Source organism: Globicephala melas, chromosome 10 (assembly GCF_963455315.2).
Source record: "Globicephala melas chromosome 10, mGloMel1.2, whole genome shotgun sequence".
Classification (NCBI taxonomy): Eukaryota; Metazoa; Chordata; class Mammalia; order Artiodactyla; family Delphinidae; genus Globicephala; species Globicephala melas.
The window spans coordinates 57519896-57546502 of NC_083323.1; the positions used below are offsets into that span (position 1 = coordinate 57519896).

At 41.1% G+C, this 26607-nt stretch overlaps 1 protein-coding gene across 21 annotated transcripts in view; it reads left to right on the forward strand.

Moving 5' to 3' along the window:
- Window positions 1–26607, forward strand: part of R3HDM2 (R3H domain containing 2) — a 147249-nt gene that overhangs the window by 90119 nt on the left and 30523 nt on the right. For 8 of the 21 annotated variants that reach the window (XM_030866542.3, XM_030866534.3, XM_030866538.3 and 5 more), the window contains 10 exons: window positions 12214–12413; window positions 15044–15067; window positions 16878–16919; window positions 18981–19067; window positions 19549–19675; window positions 20948–21026; window positions 21681–21740; window positions 22307–22447; window positions 22879–22987; window positions 25752–25847. In XM_030866542.3, coding sequence (XP_030722402.1) covers window positions 12249–12413; window positions 15044–15067; window positions 16878–16919; window positions 18981–19067; window positions 19549–19675; window positions 20948–21026; window positions 21681–21740; window positions 22307–22447; window positions 22879–22987; window positions 25752–25847 — 930 coding nt within the window. In that variant the 5' untranslated portion in view covers window positions 12214–12248. The remainder of the gene's footprint in view (window positions 1–12213; window positions 12414–15043; window positions 15068–16877; window positions 16920–18980; window positions 19068–19548; window positions 19676–20947; window positions 21027–21680; window positions 21741–22306; window positions 22448–22878; window positions 22988–25751; window positions 25848–26607) is intronic. The other 13 variants (XM_030866545.3, XM_030866537.3, XM_030866549.3 and 10 more) reach the window with 5 other exon arrangements.

The window sequence follows — 26607 nt, forward strand, 5'->3', positions numbered from 1 at the left end:
AAACAGTACCACTGAACAGCCAGGAAGAGGGGTCTCTCAAATATCTTTCTTTACCTTCTTACTGTAAAATAGGATTAGGAGGAACTAACATTTACTTGAGCATACTGTGTGTAGGCACATTACATTTGCTATGTGATTTTCCGATGACTCTATGAGATATATATCATGTCTAATCTTACAGATAAGGAGGCTGAGGCTTACTTACATGGTTAATAAGTTGTAGAAACATTAGTCTTATAGCCAAATTATGTCAAACTACAAAGTCCATAAACTTATCCACTATAACATGCTTACTGCCCTTTATACTCTAGAGATTGAATGTTCTTTATTTTGATGGGTGCCGCCCCTAACTCACCCTTTAATCATGCTCAGCCTTTTCCTTGTAGCAGAGGTAGTATTGGAGCACGAGGGTGATGCTTTTATATCCTCTGTAAAAGTACCAAATTTTCCTTATTTTACCTCTTGCCTCCCAAGTACATATAAGCTCCAGGTTGTTGCTACAGGATTCCTTGCTTATAGGAATTGACTAATTGTGTACTGTTATTTTCATCATTATTATTATTTTGAGTGTGTGCGTGCTGTGAATATATATTACAGCAAAACTTAAATAATATCTTAAACAAGACAGAAGTGTATTTTTCTGTCACACTTAGGAAATCCAGAGGGAGCCAGTGCAGTCCAGGGTTGGTCTAGTCAAGGACTCAGGTTTCTTCTGTTGCCCCACTGTCTATGGTTTTCAATCCTACTATCACCTCACAGTCTCAGATGGCTGCTGAAGTGCCAGCCTTTACTTCTACATTCAGGCCAGCAAGAATTAGGGATGACAGAGATAAACCCACGCACATATGGTCACCTTATCTTTGATAAAGGAGGCAAGAATATACAGTGGAGAAAAGACAGCCTCTTCAATAAGTGGTGCTGGGAAAACTGGACAGGTACATGTAAAAGTATGAAATTAGAACACTCCCTAACACCATACACAAAAACAAACTCAAAATGGATTAAAGACCTAAATGTAAGGCCAGACACTATCAAACTCTTAGAGGAAAACATAGGCAGAGCACTCTATGACATAAATCACATCAAGATCCTTTTTGACCCATCTCCTAGAGAAATGGAAATAAAAACAAGAATAAACAAATGGAACCTAATGAAACTTAAAAGCTTTTGCACAGCAAAGGAAACCATAAACAAGACCAAAAGACAACCCTCAGAATGGGAGAAAATATTTGCAAATGAAGTAGCTGACAAAGGATTAATCTCCAAATCTTACAAGCAGCTCATACAGCTCAATATCAAAAAAACAAACCAATCCAAAAATGGGCAGAAGACCTAAATAGACATTTCTCCAAAGAAGGTATACAGATTGCCAACAAACACATGAAAAGATGCTCAACATCACTAATCATTAGAGAAATGCAAATCAAAACTACAATGAGGGGCTTCCCTGGTGGCACAATGGTTGAGAGTCCGCCTGCCGATGCAGGGGACACGGGTTCGTGCCCCAGTCCGGGAAGATCCCACATGCCGCAGAGCGGCTAGGCCCGTGAGCCATGGCCGCTGTGCGTTCAGAGCCTGTGCTTCGCAACGGGAGAGGCCACAACAGTGAGAGGCCCGCGTACCTCAAAAAAAAACTGCAATGAGATATCATCTCACACCAGTCAGAATGGCCATCATCAAAAATCTAGAAACAATAAATGCTGGAGAGGGTGTGGAGAAAAGGGAACACTCTTGCACTGTTGTTAGGAATGTAAATTGATACAGCCACTATGGAAAACAGTATGGAGGTTCCTTAAAAAACTAAAAATAGAACTGCCATATGACCCAGCAATCCTGCTACTGGGCATATACCCTGAGAAAACCATAATTCAAAAAGAGTCACGTACCAAAATGTTCATTGCAGCTCTATTTATAATAGCCAGGACATGGAAGCAACCTAAGTGTCCATCAACAGATGAATGGATAAAGAAGATGTGGCACATATATACAATGGAATATTACTCAGCCATAAAAAGAAACGAAATTGAGTTATTTGTAGTGAGGTGGATGGACCTAGAGTCTGTCATACAGAGTGAAGTAAGTCAGAAAGAGAAAAACAGATACTGTATGCCAACACATATATATAGAATCTAAGGGAAAAAAAGGTCATGAAGAACCTAGGGGCAAGACGAGAATAAAGACACAGACCTACTAGAGAATGGACTTGAGGATATGGGGAGGGGGAAGGGTAAGCTGTGACAAAGTGAGAGAGTGGCATGGGCATATATACACTACAAAACGTAAAATAGATAGCTAGTGGGAAGCAGCCGCATAGCACAGGGAGATCAGCTCTGTGCTTTGTGACCACCTAGAGGGGTGGGATAGGGAGGGTGGGAGGGAGGGAGACGCAAGAGGGAAGAGATATGGGAACATATGTATATGTATAACTGATTCACTTTGTTATAAAGCAGAAACTAACACACGATTGTAAAGCAATTATACTCCAATAAAGATGTTAAAAAAAAAAGAATTAGGGATGAGTAAAGAAGGACCATTCACTTCCATTAAGGATACTTCATAGAAGTTGTATTTACTACTTGTATTAGTTTCCTAGGGCCGCTGTAACAAAATACCACAAACTGGATGGCGTAAACAACAGAAATTTATTTTCTCACAGTTCTGGAGGCTAGAAGTCTCAAGATCAAGATGTCAGCAGATTTGGATTTTCCTGAAGTCTCTCTTCTGGATTTTCAAATGGCCTCCTTTTTACTGTGTCCTCACGTGGTCTTTTCTCTGTGCCTACACACCTCTGGTGTCTCTTTGTGTGTCTCAATTTCCTCTTCTTATAGGGATACCAGCCAGATTAGGCCTTGTTTTAATTTAATCACCTCTTTAAAGGCCCTATCTCCAAATACAGTCAGATTCTGAGGTATTGGGCGGGGGTGGGGGGTCGGGGTTGTGTGGTGTTAGGGCTTCAACATATGAATTTTGAGGGGACATAATCCAACCTACAACAATACTTCTTTCTCCTTACATCCCATGGACTAGAACCTAGTCACACACTCATTTTTAGCTATAATGGAGGTTGGGATATGTGAAGCATTTTTATAGGCAGCCATGTGCCCAACTGAAAATCAGTAGTTGGGCACTTCCCTAGCAGTCCAGTGGTAAAGAATCCACCTTACAATGCAACGGACACAGGTTCGATCCCTGGTCAGGAAACTAAGATCCCACATGCCGCGGGGCAGCTAAGCCCACGTGCCACAACTACTGAGCTCGCGTGTCTCAACTAGAGAGCCTGCATGCCGCAAACTACACAGCCCACGTGCTCTGGAGCCTGCACACCACAACTAGAGAAAACCCACACGTTGCAACTAGACAGAAGCCCACGCACCGCATGCTTCAATGAAGATCCAGCGTGCTGCAACTAAGACCCAATGCAGCCAAAAATAAATAAAATAAATAAATAAAAAAATTTTTTTAAATCAGTAGTTGTATTGAGGAAGAGGTGATTGGCTATTGGGGAATAAATAGCAGGCTCTCCTTTGCAGCAGAGGCTTAAGGAGTAATGATTCTTAAAGTTTTTCCAATTCCTTCATGTGAAATTAAATTGTTCTTATTTCTCTGGCCGAACTCACATTCAATTTTATTTTATTTAATTTATTTTTTATATTTATTTAATTTTTGGCTGCATTGGATCTCCACTGCTGCACGTGAGTTTTCTCTAGTTGCTGAGAGTGGAGCCTACTCTTTGTTTTGGTGCGCTGGCTTCTCATTGTGGTGGCTTCTCTTGTTGCGGAGCATGGTTTCTAGGTGCGTGGGCTTCAGTAGTTGTGGTACATGGGCTCAGTAGTTGTGGCTCGCGGGCTCTAGAGCACAGGCTCAGTAGCTGTGGCGCACGGGCTTACTTGCTCTGCGGCATGTGGGATCTTCCTGGACCAGGGCTTGAACCTGTGTCCCCTGCACTGGCAGGCGGATTCTTAACCACTGTGCCACCAGGGAAGCCCCTCACATTCAATTTTAGATTTTGAAAGATTCTTTTAATACTAAATTGTTGGCTTAGATGTCCTTTCCACCTAATAGGTGGTAACATTCATCTCTAAGTTCATCACAGTAGGGCAATACAGACTTAGTTGCATGGTGTTTAAGTTAAGCAATAGAAGGCATCTTGAAATGCCATGAACAGTAGATAAATTGTGATTTTTTTTTTTCTTTCCCAGAATGTCTTGTCTGGGTTTAGTTAGGAGCAGTTTTGCCAGGGCGTGGGAAAGGACAGTGTGAACTTTCAAGGTCTTTTCCATCCCTAAGATTCTGTGATATTTTCTACATAGTGGCATTACTATGATAAAGCTAAATAAAATAGAAGCAGCAGAGGTGCTCCATTGTTTGAGCACTGCTGCTTTTTGTCTGAAAGAGGAGGAAATATGATTTGTTCCGTTTCGCTCAAGGAAGTAAAATGGGCATTTTGGGCCAAGAATGTAGAGAAGCCGTTAGAAACTGAAGCGAAACCCAACCAACACTTCAGTCCATCGATCAAAGCACCTGTAGTTCTCATTTCAGGGCAAGTACAACTATCACAGATATTGAACAAAGAGAGTACATGTCCAGAACATTTTAATCTTGTTTCTCTGTTTACTTTGCCTAAGGAATTGCTCTGGACATCAGCCAACTCCTGGCCTCCCTTAAACACCAGTGAATCCTTTTGCATTTATAGAGCAGAATGATTTTCTCATGCTTCCCTGATTTTAGAAAATTGGCATAATTGTTATTATTGTTGTTGTTATTTTTATTGGCCTAGTACTAGTGAAACCTATGACATTTGACTTCTGAAATCCTTAAAGGACTTGGTGACTGTCACATAACTATAGCTTTACATGTTCCATAAGTACTTTATACTCTATTCCCCCACATTCTGCTTTCTCTCTCTGAAGAGAAGGGAGTGTTGGACCCATATCTCTCATAACTCAGTAGGGCCTTCTTTCTTGTCCTTCTCCCAAGGGCGGTTGAACCAGTTTTCCTTTTCAGGTATGCAGTTATCATACTCTTTGTTTTTCATCATTTGGGCACTGTAGTGAAAAGAACATGGGATTTTGGAATCAAGAAGACCTGGGTTTGAATTCTGGCTTCTTATACAGACTGTATGGCCCTGAACAATATATTTCGTTTATAAATAAAATGGTGATATTTTATACCTTGAGAAGATCAAATAAGATATTTTCTATAAACTATAAAAAATTTTAAGTCATGAGAGGTGACCCAGATTGAGGGGAAAGATGGGAGAGTTTACAAGCCCCCAAATATGTCCCCCACTGACACTCTCTGAAGAGAGGCCTTGCATCTAGGCACTCCTCCCATACCTTACTTCACATCCCAGAACACTCCTGAATGTCTACCTTGGGATACCTAGAACTTTGGCTTTGGGATCAGACACAGGCTGGAATCTTGCCTTTGCCCCTCGTAACTTGGGAAAGTTATTTAATTCCTCTGAGCTTTGGCTTCTTCATCTTAGAAATGCCCTAACAAAGAGTTTTGTTAGGATTAAAGTAAAGTATAGAAACAATAAGCAAAGTCATAGAAAGAATGTAGACTTTGGCATCAGCACTAGAGTTTGGGTCTGATTTTGTCATTTAGTATGACAGTAGTTAAGGAATTTGCCCAAGGTCAGCAGACCTTGGGTAAATGCCTTAACTACTCTTGGCGGTATGAGTGGAAGTACATAAAGCACCAAGTTCATAATTGCACTCAATAAACATTAATGGTTTTTCCTTTTCTCCTAACTACAGTGTCGAAGAGTGTATAAATAGGCTAGCCATCATGGGCATCTAGACAGTTTTGTTTTGTTTTTAACCTACCATTTTAACCCTATGAATGTTTTGTCCCCAACGTTTTGACTACTAAGGGCATTATTTTCGCTCTCTGTGTTTAAATAACATACCATAAAATGCACAAATCTTAAGCATTCAGCTAATAAGTTTTGACAATTATATACACCCATGTAACCATTACCTCTAACAAGATGGAATATTTCCATCACTCCTAAAGAATCCCTTATGTCTCTTTCCAGTCAGTGTTTTACCCCCAAACCTTTCTGATTTAAACCACTGTAGGGTAGTTTTGCCTGTTCTTGAATTTCATATAAATGGACTTATATAGTATGTATTTTTGGGGAAGGAGATGCACTTTCTTCTACTTACTATATAGTTTTGAGATCCATCATGTTTTTGTGTATGTCAGTATACACCCAGCAAAGTCCCCTCATGTCTCATGGGTGATGATTGAATCACTTGCTTCTTCTCAAACGAGTCACAAAAAAGAATTACCATGATTGATCCACCTTCTAGGGCTCAGGGATAGGGTCACCTTCCCTGATCATGTGTCCTCAGAGGAAAGCAAACACCAAAAGTTCATTTTTTTAATTGTTGAATAGTATTCTATTATATGAATATACCACAATTTGTTTATACATTCTCCTGAACCCCTAGATTCTAAATATTTTTTCAGTATGAGTATCAACTGGGAGTAATTTATTCTTGATATATGAATGAGAAAAGGACTGGAAAGTTTACAGGGATTTTGCCACAGGGTATGTCAGAATTTTTAGCCTCTAGCTATTTTGTTCTTTCTTAATTCTCTCTACTTGGCCATGGATTAAAAGGGAGAAAATGAAACTGCCCTTCTTTCTCTGAGCATCCCCTATATAATATATTCTTTTTGGCACAATGCCTAGAAGGTTGTTTATAGAGTTGATGGAAGGATATATAATCTCACTGTGCTCTGGAAGGTACTTACCTCAGCAGTCAAAAAATTTATGGGGAATATGCAGTATTCTTCCTGAAAAAATTGCCAAATCTTGGCTCCCAATCATCCTCCTCTGTATCATCCTATTTCCTCACTCCCTCTCCTTGCCCTCGACTTCTGACAGTCCCCTCTGTGCAGCTTGAGCCACTGAGTGTCCTCAGGAGACACTCTGCCTTAAAATTGTGCTATTTGCCTGGGTGAAATGTACAACGTACACAGATAGGTTGCAGGGAAGCACACACCTAGGCTCTCCTGGGAGCTTAATGTCTTGCTTTGTTCTAGTCAAGTTATATATGAAATAGTTCCTTTCTCCATTGAATAAGCCATTCACAGTGGAAATTACTTCTCTGCCTTTTAACCCTTGTCTACTGGCTTTATTCTTCCTCTTTAAATCTTTTTCTTTCTTTCTTTCTTTTTCCTGCTAATAAATTATCTTGTCCCTTGGCTGCAACTTTTGCTTTTGTTTCGGCCCAGAAAAAATTGTTTCCAGAAATCCTTATGCCCCAAGAGAAAGGAGAGCCTTCTGTATAGGATTATGGAAATGAGTGTAGTTAAAGGTTATTTTGGAGAACAAAAGAGACCCTCAGCTCAAGAAATACAGTTTTGAGCTTGGTGTATCTTCTGATGGATCTTAACTCTAGAGTTAAAACTCTGACCCCTCATTACTATCTTACTCTCTCTGATCCACCCTTCTCCATGTGTTGGCAGGTTGTTGCAGTCCAGGCATCATCTGCACAAAAGACAAACCTTCAGCAGAAGATAACCATTTTTCTAGTGGCTTTTTTTTCTTTTTTTAATACAGTGAGAAGCCTTTCTTTAAAGCCACCCACCTAGCAAAATCCTCTCATGTCTCACTGGTGATGGTTGAGTCACTTGTCCCTTCCTAACCCAGACACAAAAAGGAAACAGAATTACCACGAATAGTCTAGCTAATTAAGATCCACCTCCTAGGGACTTCCCTGTGGTCCAGTGGTTAAGAATCCGTCTTCCAATGCAGGGAACGCAGGTTCGATCCCTGGTTGAGGAACTAAGATCCCACATGCCACAGGGCAACTAAGCCCGTGTGCCGCAACTACTGAGCCCGTGTGCTCTGGAGCCTGCACGCCACAACTAGAGAGCCTGCATGCCACAACTACTGAGCCCGCATGCTCTGGAGCCCACGTGCCACAACTGGAGAGCCCACATGCTGCAACTACTGAGCCTGTGCACTTTGGAGCTGGCACGCCACAACTGGAGAGCCTGCTCACTGCAACTACTGAGCCCGCGTGCTCTAGAGCCTGAGCGCCACAACTAGAGAGAAGCCTGTGTGCCACAACGAAGAGCCCGCCAGCGCAACAAAAGATTCCACATGCCGCAACGAAGATCCCACGTGTCGCAACTAAGACCCAACACAACCAAATAAAATTAAAAAAAGAAGAAAGATCCACTTCCTAGGGCTTAGGGGTAGGATTACCTTCCCTGATCATGTGTCCTCAGAGGAAGGCAAACACCAAAAGGAAATCTGGGCTAGATTGAGTGTGGGAGAAAGGGGAGATTTGGATAGGTAGCCAGTATAGTGTCTACCGTACCCTTTCTCTGCTGCTTCCTTTTTCCTCAGAGTACAAGTTACTTTGGGGACTTCCCTGGTGGTGCAGTGGTTAAGAATCTGCCAGTGCAGGGGACACGGGTTCGATCCCTAGTCTGGGAAACTCCTACATGCTGCAGAGCAACTAAGCCCATGTGCCACAACTACTGAGCCTGCACTCTAGAGGCCACGAGCCACAACTACTGAGCCCGTGTGCCACAACTACTGAAGCCCGCGCATCTAGAGCCCGTGCTCCGCAACAAGAGAAGCCACCACAATGAGACGCCCGTGCACCACAACAAAGAGTAGCCCCCACTCACCACAACTAGATAAAGCCCGTGCAGAGCAACGAAGACCCAACGCAGCCAAAAAAATAATTAATTAATTAATTTTTAAAAAAGGAATTGCTTTGTTTTACACACCTCTATAAGAGGCCAGTAGTCTCAGTGGAAATGACTGTCAAAATTGTTTAAAGTGTTTGCATTAATAACTGTTTTATGGACGTCTTAAACAATCTAAAGTTCAAGTTTTCCTGTTTCCCAGTGAACAAAGGAAACCATGTGGCTCCCTACAACTTAAGTTGGAATGCGTGACCATATTCCACAGGTGGCTATTATGAAAGACCGTTTTTTGGTTTAGTTGGGTTTTTTCATTAGTGCTTTGATTGAGTAACAGTGCTTGGACACCGTGAAGTTAGTCCAGGTGTCCAGATGGTTGAGCCTTTTCTGCCTTATATGTAAAGAGGAGCTGCAAAGTTATCATTCTGATTGACAAATATACCTATTTGGTAATTGAGGCCCATCCTGGAAAAAGAAACAACCAGCTGCTTTATATTTGTCCCTATCACCACCTTTTTTTTTTCCAGTTTTATTGAAATATAATTGATATATAGCTCTGTATAAGTTTAAGGTGTACTGCTTAATGACTTAACATACATGTACTATGAAATGATTACCACAATAAGTTTAGTTAGTATCCGTTTCCTCATAGGTTTCCTTCTGGGGTGATGAAAATGTACTGGGACTACATAGAGGTGATGGTTACACAACACTGAATGTACTAAATGCACTGAATTGTTCACTTTAAAATGGTTAACTTTATGTTGTATGAATTTTAAAAATTCAATTAAATTTCAGGCCAAAAAAAATTTTATTTTCTTATGAGAACTTTTAGGATGTACTCTCTTATTAACTTATAAATATACCATACAGTTAACTATAGTCATCAGGTTGTACATTACCTCTCCAGTACTTATTTATCTTATAACCAGAAGTTTGTACCTTTTGACCACCTTTATCCAGTTCCCTCATTCCCCACCTCTCACCTTTTCTTTCTGACAGAGTAATCTTTTTAAAGTTATTTAAGCCTGAAAAAGAGAAATATTGAAGATCTGTCATGTGGTAAAAGAAGTAAACTTAATCTTGTTTGACTCTAAGGCAGATTTAGGATCAAGATTGAAACAGTTCATAGCTTTTTATAGGGAGAAACTATATAACAGTTAAGACTGTTTATGAAATAGTGAGTTGATCCTGTCCCAGGAGTTTTCTAGGAGAAAGAAAGTTCCTCTCAGGAACTTACACAAAGGGACTCTTCTTTGGGGAGGATGGGGAAGATTGCATGAGGCTGTATCTAAGAACCCTTCCAATTCTGATCTTTATTGATGTTTCCCAGCTAAGAGATAATAGAGAAGGCATGTGCTGAGTTTTACTGTATTTCAAACTGAAGAGAATGGAGCCTTGATTTACCCATGGGGGAAAAAAACATATATGTGTATATGCAGTTCCCACATACAGCCAATGATCTGTAGCTCTGTAGGGACTTCCCTGGTGGCGCAGTGGTTAAGAACCCGCCTGCCAGTGCAGGGGACACAGGTTCAACCCCTGGTCCGGGAAGATCCCACATGCTGCAGAGCAGCTAAGCCCATGCGCCACAACTACTGAGCCTGCACTCTAGGGCCCGCAAGCCACAACTACTGAGCCCGCATGCCACAACTACTGAAGCCCGCATGCCCTAGGGCCCACCTCCTGCAACTACTGAGACCATGTGCTGCAACCACTGAAGCCCGCATGCTCTAGGGCCCTCATGCCACAACTACTGAGCCTGCATGCTGCAGCTGCTGAAGCCTGTGCGTCTAGAGCCCATGCTCCACAACAAGAGAAGCCACTGCAATGAGAAGCCCGTGCACTGCAATGAAGAGTAATCCCCGCTTGCTGCAACTAGAGAAACCCTGTGCGCAGCAATGGAGACCCAACACAGCCAATCAATCAATCAATCAATAAAAAGAATTTAAATTCAGCTGTATGACTATGATTGTATGAATGACTCTAGCCTTTTAAACTTAAGTCTCCAGGCAGCTTCTCAGTAGCCACCAAAAGGTGAACAAAGCAATAATCTTTGCAGACTAACTTATGCCAGGATGAGATTACGCATGCTTCTTAAGAGCCGTCTGGGTCTTATCCTTGAAACTGATTGAAAGGAGGAAAAAATGTCTGGCATGACAATTTTCTTGAAGCATTGCTGTTTGTTTAGCTTGGTTTCTAGAGTCACATGGAATAGACAGGACATATGGGAAGGTTTCCAGTCTTATCTTTTTAAAGAAAGGAAAGAAATATTTAGGATTCAAGTACAGTCAGTAATCCATGAAAGAGAAACCTCTATTATAAACCATTGGTGGAGCTAAGCATTTTTGACTTCAACAGTTGTTGAGGACATGAATCTCTGTATAGAGCATCAATTTCTGTTACTGAGTGGGTGCTTGGATTACTGTATTGACCTCACTACAGGATTTCCCAGGTAGAGATAGCAAGTGATAAAGAGCTACCACCCCTGCACTACAAATCTCTGCATCTTTGGGAGGCAGTAAAGTGACTGAACCCAAATAGTGAATAGCAAAGCAAAGATTCTCTCTTCCTCCAGGGAGAGACCCAGTCTTTCCGAAGGACAGATGACTACAAAACTCTCTTCTTGCCTTTTCAGCTTGCTTAAGATAAAGGAAAGAATTTAAGATTCTATAAGCATTGTCTGATTTTGCTGCTTTTTGATGGAGGAGATACTTGAAGTTGGTAACAGTGTTGTGGTTTGTGGCAGCTGTGGAAGTTCTCCTTGGGAAAGGAGAGTGATCCTCTCTGGTACTGAATAGAGCTTTATATCTTCTTTCTGGAGAGAGTCTAGTGAGATAACTCTGTGGAGTGCTCAAGCTGAAGATGTGAGCAGATTTCTGTAGGGAACAAGGGAGGGCAAATAAAGTGCCAAGGGGACTTAAACTACATTGCTTTAGAACTGAATCCTGGTGAATCTCAAGATAATTATGCTGAGTAAAAGAATCCATATACTGTATGATGTAAAATTCTGGAAAATGGAGACTAATCTGTAGCGACAGTGGTTGGCTGGGGGTGGTGGCAAAGGGGAGGAAGGGCTTTTAAAGGAGCAGGAGGAAACTTTTGGAGGTCATGAATGTGCTCACGATCTTGATTGTGATGATGTTTCACAGGTGTATGTGTATTTCATAATTCATCAAATTGTATATATATATATATTTTTGGCCGCGCCACGTGGCTTACAGGATCTTAGTTCCCTGACCAGGAATTGAACCTGGGCCATTGGCAATGAAAGCGCCAAGGGAGTCCTAACCACTGGACTGCTGGAGAATTCCTAGTGCATTTTAAATATATGCAGTTTCTGTCAATTTTACCTCAGTAAAGCTTTTTTTTTTTCTTTAAAGAAATGAAATTAATCTAGGGGTAACATTTATCAAAGGACCCTATACTGGGTTACAGGAAGGCTATTTCAGGCTTCTGTATGAAATACAAGTCTTACAGGTGTGTTAAGTTTAGATACACAGCTCCTGTTTAATGCATTTCATGTTTCTTTAGGAGTCCATAGAGGCTGCTGTATTCTATTGAAGAAGATGTCTAACAGTAACACTACTCAAGAGACTCTGGAAATAATGAAAGAATCGGAAAAAAAACTGGTGGAAGAATCTGTAAACAAAAACAAGTTTATATCTAAGACTCCAAGCAAGGAAGAAATTGAGAAAGAGAGTGAAGATACCAGTTTGCGTCAGGAGACACAGGTAAGGATTAGAAGTGCATCATATGCGCACTCTTTATAGCAAAATAGAAACGTCATTAGAGGTGGCTTTGGAAATCTGTAGGAAGCCAGTCACTTACACAAACATTTGATTCTCCCTAAAAACCCAACTTCAGCTCTCAAGAAATATCTCCTTCCCTTTTTGTCAGAGTCCACAATGAAGTCTAAAGAAAACAGAATGAAATCCCTAATCTGTTAGGACCTGAATAACACTGGTTCTTGCTACATTTTGATATTTTTTAACTATCAAAAAACAAACTATATACAAACACATATTTGACAAGTCATAATATGGCTTATACAATAAACCATATTTTTAATTAAAAATTTTTTTTTTATTTTTGGCTGCATTGGGTCTTCATTGCTGCGCATGGGCATCCTCTAGTTGCAGAGAGCAGAGGCTACTCTTCGTTGCGGTGTGCGGACTTCTCATTGCGGTGGCTTCTCTTGCGGAGCATGGACTCTAGGCGCGCAGGCTTCAGTAGTGGTGGCACATGGGCTTAGTTGCTCCCACGGCCTGTGGGATCTTCCTGGACCAGGGCTCGAACCCTTGTTCGCTGCATTGGCAGGCAGATTCTTAACCGTTGCGCCACCTGGGAAGTCCCTACAATAAACTCTTAAAACTAGAGCTGCCTGGCTTTACACACAGTTTTAAATTCATATCCTGGTTGTGTTAAAGCAGTCAGCATTTTCTGGGCAGAAATAGTCTCTGAACTTGCCACTTGGTAAATGTGAGTGAGAGGAATTTTATTCTTTGGTTGCCTATTGTTTTCCATCCGAATTCATACTACAGTGCAGATATGATGGCAGTAGATGGCCAGCCGAGCTTTTTCCAGGGCTCCTCTTTGGTACCCAGCCAGACTCTGGGCCTCCTCTAGCTTACCTGTTCCAGTTCTCTTCCCTGTGGTCACTACTAGTTTCCTCTGTTACCCAAGCCCAAATTATATAAATCCTTTCCTTCTTGCCCAGGGGTGAGACTGGTCTTTATTATATGCTTAGGAGATAGACTGTTAATTGTAGTAAGTTAGTTTAAAGAGCAGTAGCAATGACATTTTGGAGGGTCTAGAAACTTGAAGCAGGATTTCTCTTGACAACCCAATTCACCTAGGCCTTGTCTTACGTAAAGATTAAGACAGCAACAACATAAAGGGATGAATTAAAATCAGATAACTCTCTGAAGTATTTTGTTCTCTAGCTGCCTGCTTTTCTACTATATTTCCACTTACAATTTGCCAGATCTCTGTCATGGCTGCTTTTCTTTCCATTATCTTTTGCATGTGAATTGTCATTCCCAGCCCATCCTTCCAGAGTTTATGGAGACAGTCTGCCACTGTTCCAGCTATACTTCTAGCTTCCACTGATCCCAATAATGAATTTTAAATCCTCAGGACAAATAAGTGTTGAATGTTTAATTATGTGCTGTCATGTTACATGGAAGATAATAATTAAATGAACTTTTTGGTCCAAGTTACTCTATTCTCAGGAGACAATTTTAAGTGGTGTTCTGAACTCCTGTTGTGTGTTCTCCTTGAAGATAGGTAGAAAAGAAAGGGTGACTATAGGTTTTATATGCCTTATGGATACTCACTTGGTTTAAGAATGTCTTCACCTGGATATACAGATAGATTGTGTGGGAGGCTGGGTGGGGAACCTGCCTCCCCTCAGACTCCTTTTGTTGCTGGTGGAGCAGGTGGAGTTGCTGCTGCCATCTACTGGAACTCCTGCTCCTTTTACAAAGTCTTGGCCACCCTACAGAAGCCCTCTCCCCTCTACTAGTGTTCCCCTTCAACAGCACTAAAAATTCTGCTCTTTCTCTTACCTTCCCCCCAACTCACACCTGGTAAGTCTCCACAAGAATCTTACTGACTCTGTCAAGAGAGTGCCTTTTACGAATTGGAGCTGGAAAGTTTGAGGAAAGGGGACTTTCATTACTCGTACTGTGTGAGACATATTCTTGGAATCAGCAATTGGAACTCAGAACATCTTTGGCATGGAAACAGTGCTATAAAGGGCAGGTTCTGAGATTCAGTTTAGAATGGGCAAGTCCTGACTTAACACATACTGAACTTAGGTGGGTCCTTTAAATAACCTAGCCGGGCTTTCTGCCTTTATACTTGTAATCCCCTCTGATTCAGCTACCATACTGCTTTAGAAAGATGGCTGTGAAATAAAGATCTGATTGTGTTAATTCTCTCCAGAGTTTCTGTGTGTCTCCTTGCCCTAGGCTAAGTCCCAGATTTGTCAGCATGGCATATTGTGACCTAGCCCTTGCCTGCCATCCATCCACCTCTGGAATCCTATGCTCCAGCATTAACTGATTCGCTGGCCCCTGAAAAGTTTGGAGAAAGCATGCTTTTACACATGTTTTCTCTGCCTAGAATGCCCTCCGTGGTATTCTTTCCCTGGCCTCCTCCAGGTCAGTTTAGGCTCATCATTTGTACCTCCAGGGCCCAACACAGTTCCTTGCAGGCACTCAATATTTGTGAACATGTGAATTTGTGAATTCCTAGGTTTGAGTTAGACACTTGTGCTCCTCTAGCACTCCATGAGTACCTCTGTAATGCACTTAATGTCCTGTATTGTAATTGTCTATTTGTCTGTCTTCTCCAACAGGATTATGAGTTCCTTTTTGACAAGGTTTGTGTCTTTTATCTCTGTATCCTCCAGTAGTTAGCATGGTGCCTGATACATATTAGGCTTTCAGTATGTGTTTGACTATTTAATGAAAATTATGCATTCTGAGAAATAAGCAGATTTATACATTGTTTGTAGGGTTATAAATTTGTATAACTTCTTTGAAGGGCAATTTAGCAATACTTTATAAAATTTTTAAATATAAAATTTTTAAATGGACTATACCATATTTGTAGATATACTCAATGATATGGTCATTGAAGCATTATTTATACTAACAAAGATCAGAAACATCCTAAATGGTGCAGTTTAAGGGACTGGTAAAATAAGTTATGGTATGGCCACACGATGGAATACCATGTAGCCATTAAGAAAAACAGTGTCTCTTCTATGGAGGTATCCTTGAAAAAAGTTTAAAAGTAAGGTTTAGGGCAGTGTGTACAATATCCGTCTATTTGGTTTAAAAAAAAGTGTGTGTACACATGTACAATAATCTTATAGATGCATAAAAGATCTCTTGTAAAAGATTACAAGAAATTCAGTACTAGTTGATCCTTTAGGAGAGATCCAGGTAGCTGGGGGACAGATGTGAAAGGAGACTTACTATTCTGCATACCTTCATTATAACTCTTGAATGTTTGTGTCATATGTATGTTATAACTTATTTGAAAAAAATAGTGACAAATACTGCTTCATATTCCTGGACTATGATTCTTCCTTTATTATAACAGATCTTGCCACTGACCAGATTCACCATCATTTCTCACTTTTTCCATCCACATTTCCGGTTCTCCATTTTGCATTGTAGCAGTGTTGTTTGGTAACTAGTGAAGAGGACAAAGGAAAGAAATCCTCACCTACCCAGGACCATGCTGGTACTCTGCCTCCATCTGTTTCCCCTCCTCCACCCACCAGCCTCAGTTTTTTCCACACCTCAGTGGCAGTGAGTTCCATTCCAAACATCTTAGAAGCCCTAAGTGTCACCCAGCCTCTTCCCGAAAGTCCTCATTTTGACTTCTCAGCTATGCGAAACCTTACCAATTAATTAGTCATTCTTTCCCTCATCCCACCTCAGGCCCTCATTCTTCATCTTCCTCAGCTTCTATCCTGCTCTTTACTCGCTCTCCTTACCTCCCTTTGCTCTGGAGGTCTTATCCACATCTTCCATGCTCCCTTCTTTTTATCCTGTCCCATCTTATATCCATGACCCAGACAGGCTATAAGAGCCTGCACCAGGAGCTTAGAACTGGGAGAATTCTCATATTCAGGGAGGTAGGCAGTTGGCAATAAGAGCCTTCATTCCATTTCTGCAGCCACAGGGACAGGTCTTTTGAGTATCTCAAGTTAGAACTCTCAATGTGTTGTCCTATAAAGGTGTTATTTTAAGTGATGGTTAGGAGCCATATTTCACACCCACTGTGGGCTAAATAGGCTCCTGTTAGCAAGCTTGGGAAAAAAACACTCTGTTGTGCTATGGTAGTGACATTTCCAGAAGCATCCTAATCAGGAGAGGATTCCCTGGTTTATCCAAAAGTAATTTTTATCAATCTGTGAAATAGGCCAACCAGTCAATGTCTTTCTATTCTTTATCTTCATGGTGAGTGGTGGTTTGTCTGTAGGTGGCCTGTGGTCCCTTCCAAGTCACAGCTGCTAGAGTTGTAGCATAGGGGACAACCACAACAACTGGGTCTCATCATAGTTTGGCTATTATAATGGTTTTAAAGTTAGTGCTTTTTCTCTGTAAACTTGTATTGCTTTTAACTTAAGTGTTTATTTCCCCCACCTTTAATATTTTCTAATCCCCTTCTAACAGAGGCGGACATCCAACCACGGTCATGCCAGGAAAAGAGCCAAGGTGAGAGCCCTTCCTCTATAGCTTCTTTTCTAGTGTTACTAGTAGAACATTGCACAAATGGACTTATCACTAATAACTAGTTTATTTGGATTATATATAGGCAAAGTTTGCCTGTCCCTTGTACCCTGATTGTGAACATGCATACACACACGCACAAACATGCACGCACATATACATATGTCCTATTGGAATATCTGGCTTTATTTTTCTCCATTATCTTTAGTTCAGTCACAGTCTATTTCTGATACCTGAAAGGATACCCAGCCAGAGCCTCCCACAAACAAAGCCTGAGCACACTGGTACTGGTTCTGCTGTAATGCCAGTTTCTCTGCTCATCTCTGGCTCTCTTATTTTGCCTCCCAGCAGTTTTGGGGTTTTTCGCCATGTGAATTTTCTTTAAGATAAATCCTCTACCATTAGTAAAATGATTCAACATTTTTGGACATCCTAAAAATACAGGCTTTGTTTTGTTTCGTTTTGTTTTGTTTTGATTCACTTTTTAGGTTGGGGCAAAGAGGAAGATTTTGTTTTTAATCATTGTATGATAAAATTAGTACATCACAGATTATTTTAAGCAGTGTTATCAGGTAGGACTATAGGTGTTAGTGTGTGATAGCTTTTTAATTTTAATTAGGGAACAGTAAAATATTAAACTTTTCTTACATTGGGAAGAATTGTACATCGAAGTAATAATTAAGGGTGTCCACCCCTTTCCCCTTGAAAAATAATGGCAGAATTTGGGAGTGTCCCAGCCAGTATGTGGCTTGGGTTTGAAGAAGACTATGATGTATGATAAATTGGCTCTGTGGCTTGCCTTACATGGCCTAATCCACAGTGATGGGCTTGACAGTAAAGTTTAAAACAGAGGGTGTTCAGGATTTCCATGACGGTCCAGTGGTTAAGACTCCACTCAACGCAGGGGGTGCAGGTTCGATTCCTGGTCAGAGAACTAGGATCCCGCATGCTGCGGGGCACGGCCAAAAAGAAAAAAAACAGAGGGTGTTCTCTGCTACTTCACTTCCCCCCAAACCTTAGAAATAAGTAAGACAGTTATTATCGTTATTATTTCCATTTTACAGAGGAGGAAGCTTGAGCTTATAGAGTTTGAGTGAGTTTGACAGAGGACATTTATTAGAAAGCGGCAAAACTAGGCTTGAAGTCAGTTCTTCAGACTTGCAAATTCTTTTCACTATGCTGTGCTACCTGGACCACACATACCATGTTTTGTGCTTTTGTATTTACTGTAAACTTTGATTTTATTGTAAGAACTCTCAATAAATGTTTATAGGTAGATTTCTAATGAGTCACTATAATTTTTGACTTTGGAGATACCTAGGAGAGCAGTGATTTATAAAGTGGAATTCAAATCTTTTGGGGATTCTCCAGCCAGCATAAGTAAACCAAGTGGATTAGTTGTCACATTGAATCCCAAATGTTAGAAAGTTTTCTTTCTTTCTACTTTTTTCTTAGACACTTCTTTCCATACCCTTGCCACCTCAGGTTTAGAGTCACTTAGCATTTATCGTCTACTTTATACTAGGCACTATTTATGATACATATGTTTACATGCCTTATATAATCTAATTCTCACACCAACCCCTTAAGCATTTTTATCCCGCTTTTATTGAGGACCAAAAAGAGACCCAGAGAGGTCAAGTAATTTGCTCAATATCTCATACCTCAAACCAGGAGTTGAAGCTAGGACTTCTGGTTCTTAAATCCAGTCTTTCTACTAAGCTCTGCTGCTGTGTATTCTCAGTAAACTTCTGAGTGTGATATTGGAGCACTGAGCTAGAGAGAGAGGAGAGCTAAGCAAAGTGGTTTTCCTATCATCTGTCCAAAGTAGTTGTTTTGTTTTTATATATCTACTGTTGTGAGCAAGAGAATTATCTTTCAAGTGAATCAGGAATGAATGAGTAGGACCTGTTTGAAGGGGGAAAAAAAAAAAAACCCTATTTATGGAAGAAGCAACTAACAGAGCAAAAGAGAATGCCCTTTATTCAGCCAAAAGCTTTCCCAGTGTCCACCAAGGGAATATGTATGTGTATTTATTTTTTTCAGTCTAATTCCAAGCTGAAGTTGGTGCGCAGCCTTGCAGTGTGTGAGGAGTCTTCTGCCCCGTTTGCTGACGGGCCACTAGAAACCCAGGTAGGTCCTTTATAAGAGTAAGTGTAGCTTTGAGTTTGGCAGTTGTTTGCTAAACTGGTGTAGCATCCACGGCATCAACATTAGGCTTGGAAATCAGGGTAGAGGAGCTTCAACACAGGCTGCTGCAGTAAAATAAGGGCATGGGTGAGAGCATGAAGTATAGGTCTTCACACCTGGACCACCCAGGATGATGCAGACCCACACCTTTCCCTCTGGTGGTTAGAACCATTTCCATTCCAATTCTTATGGCAGGAACAGCAAGCATAACTTGAGCTTTCCATACAGTAGGCTGTGATTGTTGACAGAAAAAGCTTAGCCTCTACCCTTTTGGTAGAACAAAAGCTAAAACAATTTAATTAACAAAATATTCTCTTTCGTAAGAGAATGCTGCCACCCTAAGATTTGCCTTCTTTGAGATTTCAAAGGGCTGCAGGAGAGTTGTTTTCCCCTTTGATTATATTTCTCTTTCCCCTTGTCCAAGGATATAATTCAGTTGCACATCAGCTGCCCCTCTGACAAGGAGGAAGAAAAGTCCACAAAGGATGTCTCTGAAAAGGAAGACAAGGACAAAAACAAAGAAAAGGTCCCAAGGAAGATGCTGTCTAGAGGTGAAGACTTTCCCCCTTTCTCATCTCTCCTGGGGCCTGGCTCTGCAGTGCCTTTTCCTTCCATCTTCCCACTGACCTTATCGGCCCAACAGTTCCTAGTGTCCTGCTGACTTCATCGTTGTTTGGGGAGGTGCCTAACTAAGTTACTTTCTTTGCTGCTTTATCCAGCCCTGCCTTAAGGGCTGACAGAGAGCTATTCCATTAACACTGGGCTACCCATAGGGGAGGACATTGTAGTCAATTCTGATTTTATTTTTGCTCTGGAATAAATAGTGATGGATCATCACTGGTAGCAGATTCTCTAGATAATATTTATATTTTGGTTTGGGGATGCTTGGAGTGATTTTTTTTTTAATAATGTAAATTTGCATGTAATTATTAAGCCCTCTTTGGATTTAAATTCTTGGGCTGGTAGCCAAAAGACATGGTCCATAAAAATGATAATTAAGGGAATTCCCTGGCGGTCCAGTGGTTAGGGCTCAACGCTTTCACTTCTGGGGACCCAGGTTTGATCCCTGGTCGGGGAACTAGGATCCCACAAGCCGTGCGGTACGGCCCCCCCTCAAATTTTTTTTTGTTTTCTTTTTTGCGGTACACGGGCCTCTCAGTGTTGTGGCCTCTCCCGTTGCGGAGCACAGGCTCCGGACGTGCAGGCCCAGCGGCCATGGCTCACGAGCCCAGCCGCTCCGCGGCATGTGGGATCTTCCCGGACCGGGGCACGAACCCGTGTCCCCTGCATCGGCAGGCGCACTCTCAACCACTGCGCCACCAGGGAAGCCCCCCCCTAAAAAATTTTAATGATAATTAAGAGGAAAAAGGCAATCTTAGGATTAAAATTTTATAAATAAATATAAATAATCATATAAATAATCAACATTTGATTGTTGATTCTTTATATGATTCTTTATATGATGCTGAGATTCTGGAAAATTCAGCCCTGTTTGTCCGTACCTAGAATTTATTTTCCTTAACTAGAATAAAACCTTTGTTTGTGTCTGGACATTCAATAAATACTTATTGATGGCAAGGTGGCTTTTCAATGTAATACGAATGTAACACTGTGACCCAGATTCCACCTTATATCACTGTCATGGGGAATTTTGAGGGGCTGGCAAATCAAGGTCATTCTGATTTTTAAGCTAAAAATCCTGAAGTCTGATTCTCCTTTCCTGTTCTCATGTCTCCTGATCAGGTTGTGGGCTTCTGCTTGGGGTTAGAGATCATGCAAGACAGTTTCATTTATTTTTAATTTATTTCACTGTGGTGTTCTAGACTCCAGTCAAGAATATACGGACTCCACTGGAATAGACCTACATGAATTTCTTGTAAATACACTGAAAAAGAACCCAAGGTAATAACATGATTTGATGGAAGGGGGAAAGGGGCCAGGACCAGCAGAATACCCAAGAGGCCAAATAGCTTCTCAGAATTTTTCCATTATTAGAATCCAGGATGCCTAGCCCCTGACACACCATTTCTCTCCAGAGTAGTTTTATATTCTGTTGGAGATTCAGAATACCCTCATATTGAGGTTCCTGCTTCCAGAAGAGTTGAGAAAAATTATTTGGAAGAAGAATGCAGACAAAGAAATATGAAGGCTTGAGAATACAATTAAAAAGCACAGAAGAAAAAATAATTGATTTGTACCAAAGCTAAATCATACTTGTTTAAAAATTCTATAAATAACCAGATGGAGTATAGAACAATGATTAGATTTATAAGTATAAAGTATGTGTTTATAGGAATATGACTGGCAACAGAATTAGGTTTCTGACAAGGAAAATAAAGTACATTATTAGGAGGCTTGATTGTTTTTCTTTTTTAAAGTAACATAAGACAGGGCAGTGAGGCTCAGCAGCCTTTGCATTTTTGATCCACTCTCGGGGTTTGGATCTATCCGTCCCTTCAGCTTGTATAGTGAGCAGGCTGTGTTTTCAATCCTTGCTTTCAATGTCTATGGGAGGGCTGCCTTTTGTTTTGTTTTGTTTTAATCTTTTTTAAACAGGGACAGAATGATGCTGCTAAAATTAGAACAGGAGATTCTGGACTTTATTAATGACAACAAGTAAGTTACTTGAATGAAATACACATTAGAGGTGGGAGGGGTACTGGAAAGAAATTCAGGTAAAATTTTAGGATATCCCTCTTTCATCGTTCCCTTAAAAGTCTGAATTTGGAAGTAATAACTCACTGGGAACCAAAAGGAGTGGGGGAGAAGTAATCAGAATGGATCAAAAAGTGTATGTGTGGAAACTAAATGAAGTTTTTAAGTTATTGCTTAGACTTGAGTTGAAAAAAATTTAGCAGCTAGCCCTTATCCCATATTTCACTATTCTTAAGTTTTTCCCTTTTTTCTTTGTAGAATATCATCTAGGTGGGTGAGACCTAGGGCTTATTGCATAAGGAGTAGTCTTAATGAGGATAGTGGGTCAGAGGGATCTACAAAATACTGTAGATAAAGTTGAGAGAACCTTTTTGGTTACCATCTTTGGTTACCATCATCTTCCTTATAATAATGTCTCTTTCTCCTAAGAAATTCCCCACTTTCAACACTTGTAAGAAAAATTACAATTGGCTGTTATTGCTGTTACTTGTCCTTATTTCACTTTTTCCCCCTGGGTTTCCCTGCAGCAACCAGTTCAAGAAGTTCCCTCAGATGACCTCATATCACCGGATGCTATTACATCGGGTAGCTGCCTATTTTGGGATGGACCACAATGTTGACCAAACTGGAAAAGCTGTCATCATCAACAAAACCAGTAACACAAGAATGTAAGGGAGGAAACCACAGATTGGGAAGACTTTCCTGGGATAGCCTCTGGGATGGAAGAGGAAGGTGTAGGATCAAGATTTCTCTTTCTGGAGAGGGGACAGTGGAGGGAGGGTGGGTTATATTATCAATTTCTACTCTTTGTGAGGCCTTGGAAATAGATGCTAGAGGCACTAGTGTTTTGTGAAGACTGGCTCTGGCCTCTCTTCACCTTTAGTGATAGGACAGGTAAAATTTTGGAAGAAGATAAGTTATAGATGTATAAAGAACAGTCCCAGAGGATTTCTTTAAAACTTTCATGTGACTTTTTGGATCCCTGACTTCAGAAATCCCCTGGGTGGGGGTTGTAGAATTTAAGAGAACTATACTAGGAGGTCTGCTTCCTGACAAGAGTCTTTCTTCCCTTCCTTCCACATTTCTCTCCCAATCCCAGCCCTGAACAGAGATTCTCAGAACATATAAAGGATGAGAAGAATACAGAATTTCAGCAGAGATTCATTCTCAAGAGAGATGATGCCAGTATGGACCGAGATGATAACCAGGTGAAGAATGGAAAGGGTTGGGTCTATACAGAGAGATTGCAGTAAGAGAAACTGGGAGGGGAGAAGAATTTTTGTGGGATGGAGAAAACTCGTAATATCTCAGTGTGGAAAAAAGTGTTGAGCTATACTGAGTTGGCTTTGGCTTAATGTTGAGGACTAACTGCACTTGTTGAGCTAAATGCCACCCTCTTAGCCCCAGAGAGACATGGTGCTGAGGTTTGCTGGGTTTTCTCATTTGGCCTGGAACTCCCTGGTTCTGCCACTGACTTCTAACTCCACTTCATTTTGGGACAAAGCAAGGTCCCTCCCTGCTTCAGCCTTGATTCAGCTGATGGCTCCCTTCTTTTTTTCTTTAATAGTTCTGGATTTCTTTGGGAACCACCCAAAGCTACTTTATCCCAGTTCCACTCTTCCTATCTCAGGGCTAGCCTTGAACTTGCAAAATTGTTATCTAATTTACCCACTTGTAAAGGTGTTTCTGATCCCTTTCTGCAAACTCCTTATTCTTTTCCCAACTTCTTCCACCAAGGTGAGTGAGTTAATTTGGCTTTTGATGCTGGGAACCTCAGGCAGGTTTTTGATCCACTCCTGTGGGAATAAGAAGTGAAAAGTCTGCCCCATCCCTTCATTTATGGGCCTGGCTTTTGCCCTGGTTTCTAGCCCATCCTTCAGATAGTGATGTTTGGGGGTTAGTTTTCCTAGCTTCATGGGGTTAAGATCCAGCCTGCTTCTGCTTAGCCTCCAAAGGAGGTTAGGTAGAGAACCAGGATTAAGGTTTAAAGAATATGGTTGGGTAAAGCCAATATTTAGTCTTGCTAATTAATAATAACTATAATAATATCTTACCTCTAGAGTCAAAATTAGTTTTCTCTGGATATTGTATGGTCTTGAGACCAGGACTTTTCCTGCTTGCTACTTGAGTATTTGAGGGAGTCCTTTTGAGAAAAGTGCCATTATCTATCGTGGACAAACATGCTGGGTCAGATTGGAAACAATGAAACATACAAAAAGACAAATAAAATTTAAAAAACAAGAAAGAGCCTTTCCATCCTGATGCCCTTCTCTCCATTTTCCCAAAACCCTTTTTCTGTGGATCAGGAATTATTCAGGCCTAGAGGCATATTGGGGTGGAATGGAAACTCTCCCTATTGTGAACTTTTCATCTCTCAGCTTCAGGCTTGATCCATAATAGGATAGGCTCTATGCACTGTCTGTCGGTAATATTAATAATAAACACAGTAACTGCTATTTTATTGAGTGTTTTCCCTGAACTAGCCTCTGTTCTAAACACATTATATGCATTATCTCTTTTAATCCTCCACACAACCCAATCCAGATGGGGGTTATTAGCCCCACTTCAAATATAAGAAAACTGAGCTAGGAGATGTTAAGTTACTTGCCTTAAGTGACATTACTCAGAGGTAGCAGAGCTTAGATTCTGCCTGACCTCAAAGCCCAACGCTCTTCCTATTCTGCCATTGGTTTACCAGTGCTAGGGGCTAAGGACAGTAAAGCACCTCGAGGTCCTATGTCTTCTTGGAATGGGATTTGTAAAAGGACGTTTAGCAGAATTTAGGTTATTTAGGCTAGTGAGAACTACATCTAGTCAAAAGTTGATACTCCTGAAGTTATGCTTTCCTCTGGAGAGTGGTGAAGTCCAGGAAGATCAGCCTAGAGGAGCAGTCTCCTTGGTTGCTTCATCTGAAACTTTGAAAGCCTCTGGATGGAAGGTCAGAATCTTTTATAACCTGATGACATGCATTTAATGACTTATCTCCCTCAGAGCACCTTGCCTTAAAGAGCAGTATGGAAAAGGACACTATAACATCCTACCCAGGACAGTGCTCACAACTCACAGGCTAAGAGGAAAAGACAGTGGTGGAGAGTTGGGTCGTAGGCTAGCCAGAGGTGGTGGTCTGGCCAGCCATCCCCTCTAGTCACCTCACTGCATTTTTCAGAGAGTGTAAGGTTCTCTGTCCTCCATTTACTTCTTATCCCTTTCTGTCGTTCTACCTCTCCCCTTTCTCTACCGTATCTCATTTGTCTGGTCCTTTCTCTGTCCATCCTTCTTTCTGTTCTATTCTCCTTTTCTTTCTCTTTTCTTCTTTGTGTTGCTCTGTTCTCTTTCTTCTCTATTTCTGTAAACTCTCTCTCTTTCCCTCCCTCCAGTAGCTATAGTTAAGATGAGGAAAAATGCTTAAGCTCTGAGTTTAGCTTCGCCCTTGGGATTTCACTTCCAAGGCCCTCTTTGCTGAGCTGTGTGTGACTTGGTTCTACAGGCCATGGCGTTAGTGACTAAAAAAGGGATAATGTCAGGTGCTAGTTCTGTAAAAACTCTTCTAAATTTAGCTCTGCTAAATACCTGTTTCTTCTCCCTCTCTAGCTTCCTCCTATCCCTTGCTTTCCCTCCAAAGCAATGTTTTATTCCCTGGGCTATTCTCTTCATCCTTACTGATTGGAGAGTACCTGATTACACAAGGAAGCAACCCAATCCTTATAAAAAGTTATTGTTCTTGATACTCTGGTTGGTTGGGGGGGTGGGGAGATGGAGAGGCCCCAACCATCCAGAAAACCTGATCTCCCAAACTGCATGGTCAGATGTACCCAGTGAAACCTGTCCAACACTGGAAATTTTATTTCTTTTTTTTTTTTCCATTTTTTTGATGGCAACTATAAACTCTCCCGGTTTCTCTTCCTTGCTGGTGTGCAGTGAGCTTGCAGTACGAGGAGAACTTAACTAGCTTAATTCTGCTCATCGATCTAGATCAGAGTTCCATTGCAGGATGGAAGGAGGAGCAAGTCAATAGAAGAGAGAGAGGAGGAATATCAAAGGGTCCGAGAGAGAATATTTGCCCGAGAGGTAAGTGTAGCTTCTGAGAGTTGTCAGCCCCTAGCTTTTAGCTCTTAATCTTTGGAACTGTGAATGGAATGAAACCTCCATAAATGCTTTGTTGTTTTTTTCTGCTTTTGTTTTTAACCAACATCAGCCAGTCCCATATTTGATCTCTAAAATTAAATGTGGCTTATTAGGAAGCTGCAGATTTTTATTCTTACTATTTTTAATGCATGTGGCATATAAAGAGAACAAATGGAGTGGCTGAATTTGGTAGATATGATTAGACTGACAATAGAAATGGTTTTGGCAGGGCTTATGGAAGGGCCCTGAATCTTGCCCGTCAAACCCTCCTGCTTACCCTCGTTCACTTCCGCTGTCCATTTTAGGCATCTTTGCTTCTAAGTGGAAGACTTAGTGTCCACACAGCCTATACATTCATCTTGTTTGGCCAGGCTCATTTTTAGGCTATGTTGGTGATTATCAGAGCACAGATGTGGCATCCATTCTCTGAGCTCCACATTCCACATGCACAGAGGGTACCACTCACTATTCCCTACAGTCTCGACCTGAATAGGAAGTCTCTTCCTTCCTATATTTCTTACCTTGTTTCTTAGAGTAGGACTGCTCCGTGGGCCAAAAGGCAACATGGATTATTATAGGCAACTTTATTCTTAAGAATTGTGGGCCATATCAGATATACTTGGTACCCCTGTATCTGGTGGCCTTTGCCTACCAGACTGAACAGAAGTATGGGAGAAACTCAGGAAGGTCAAGAGAGAAACAA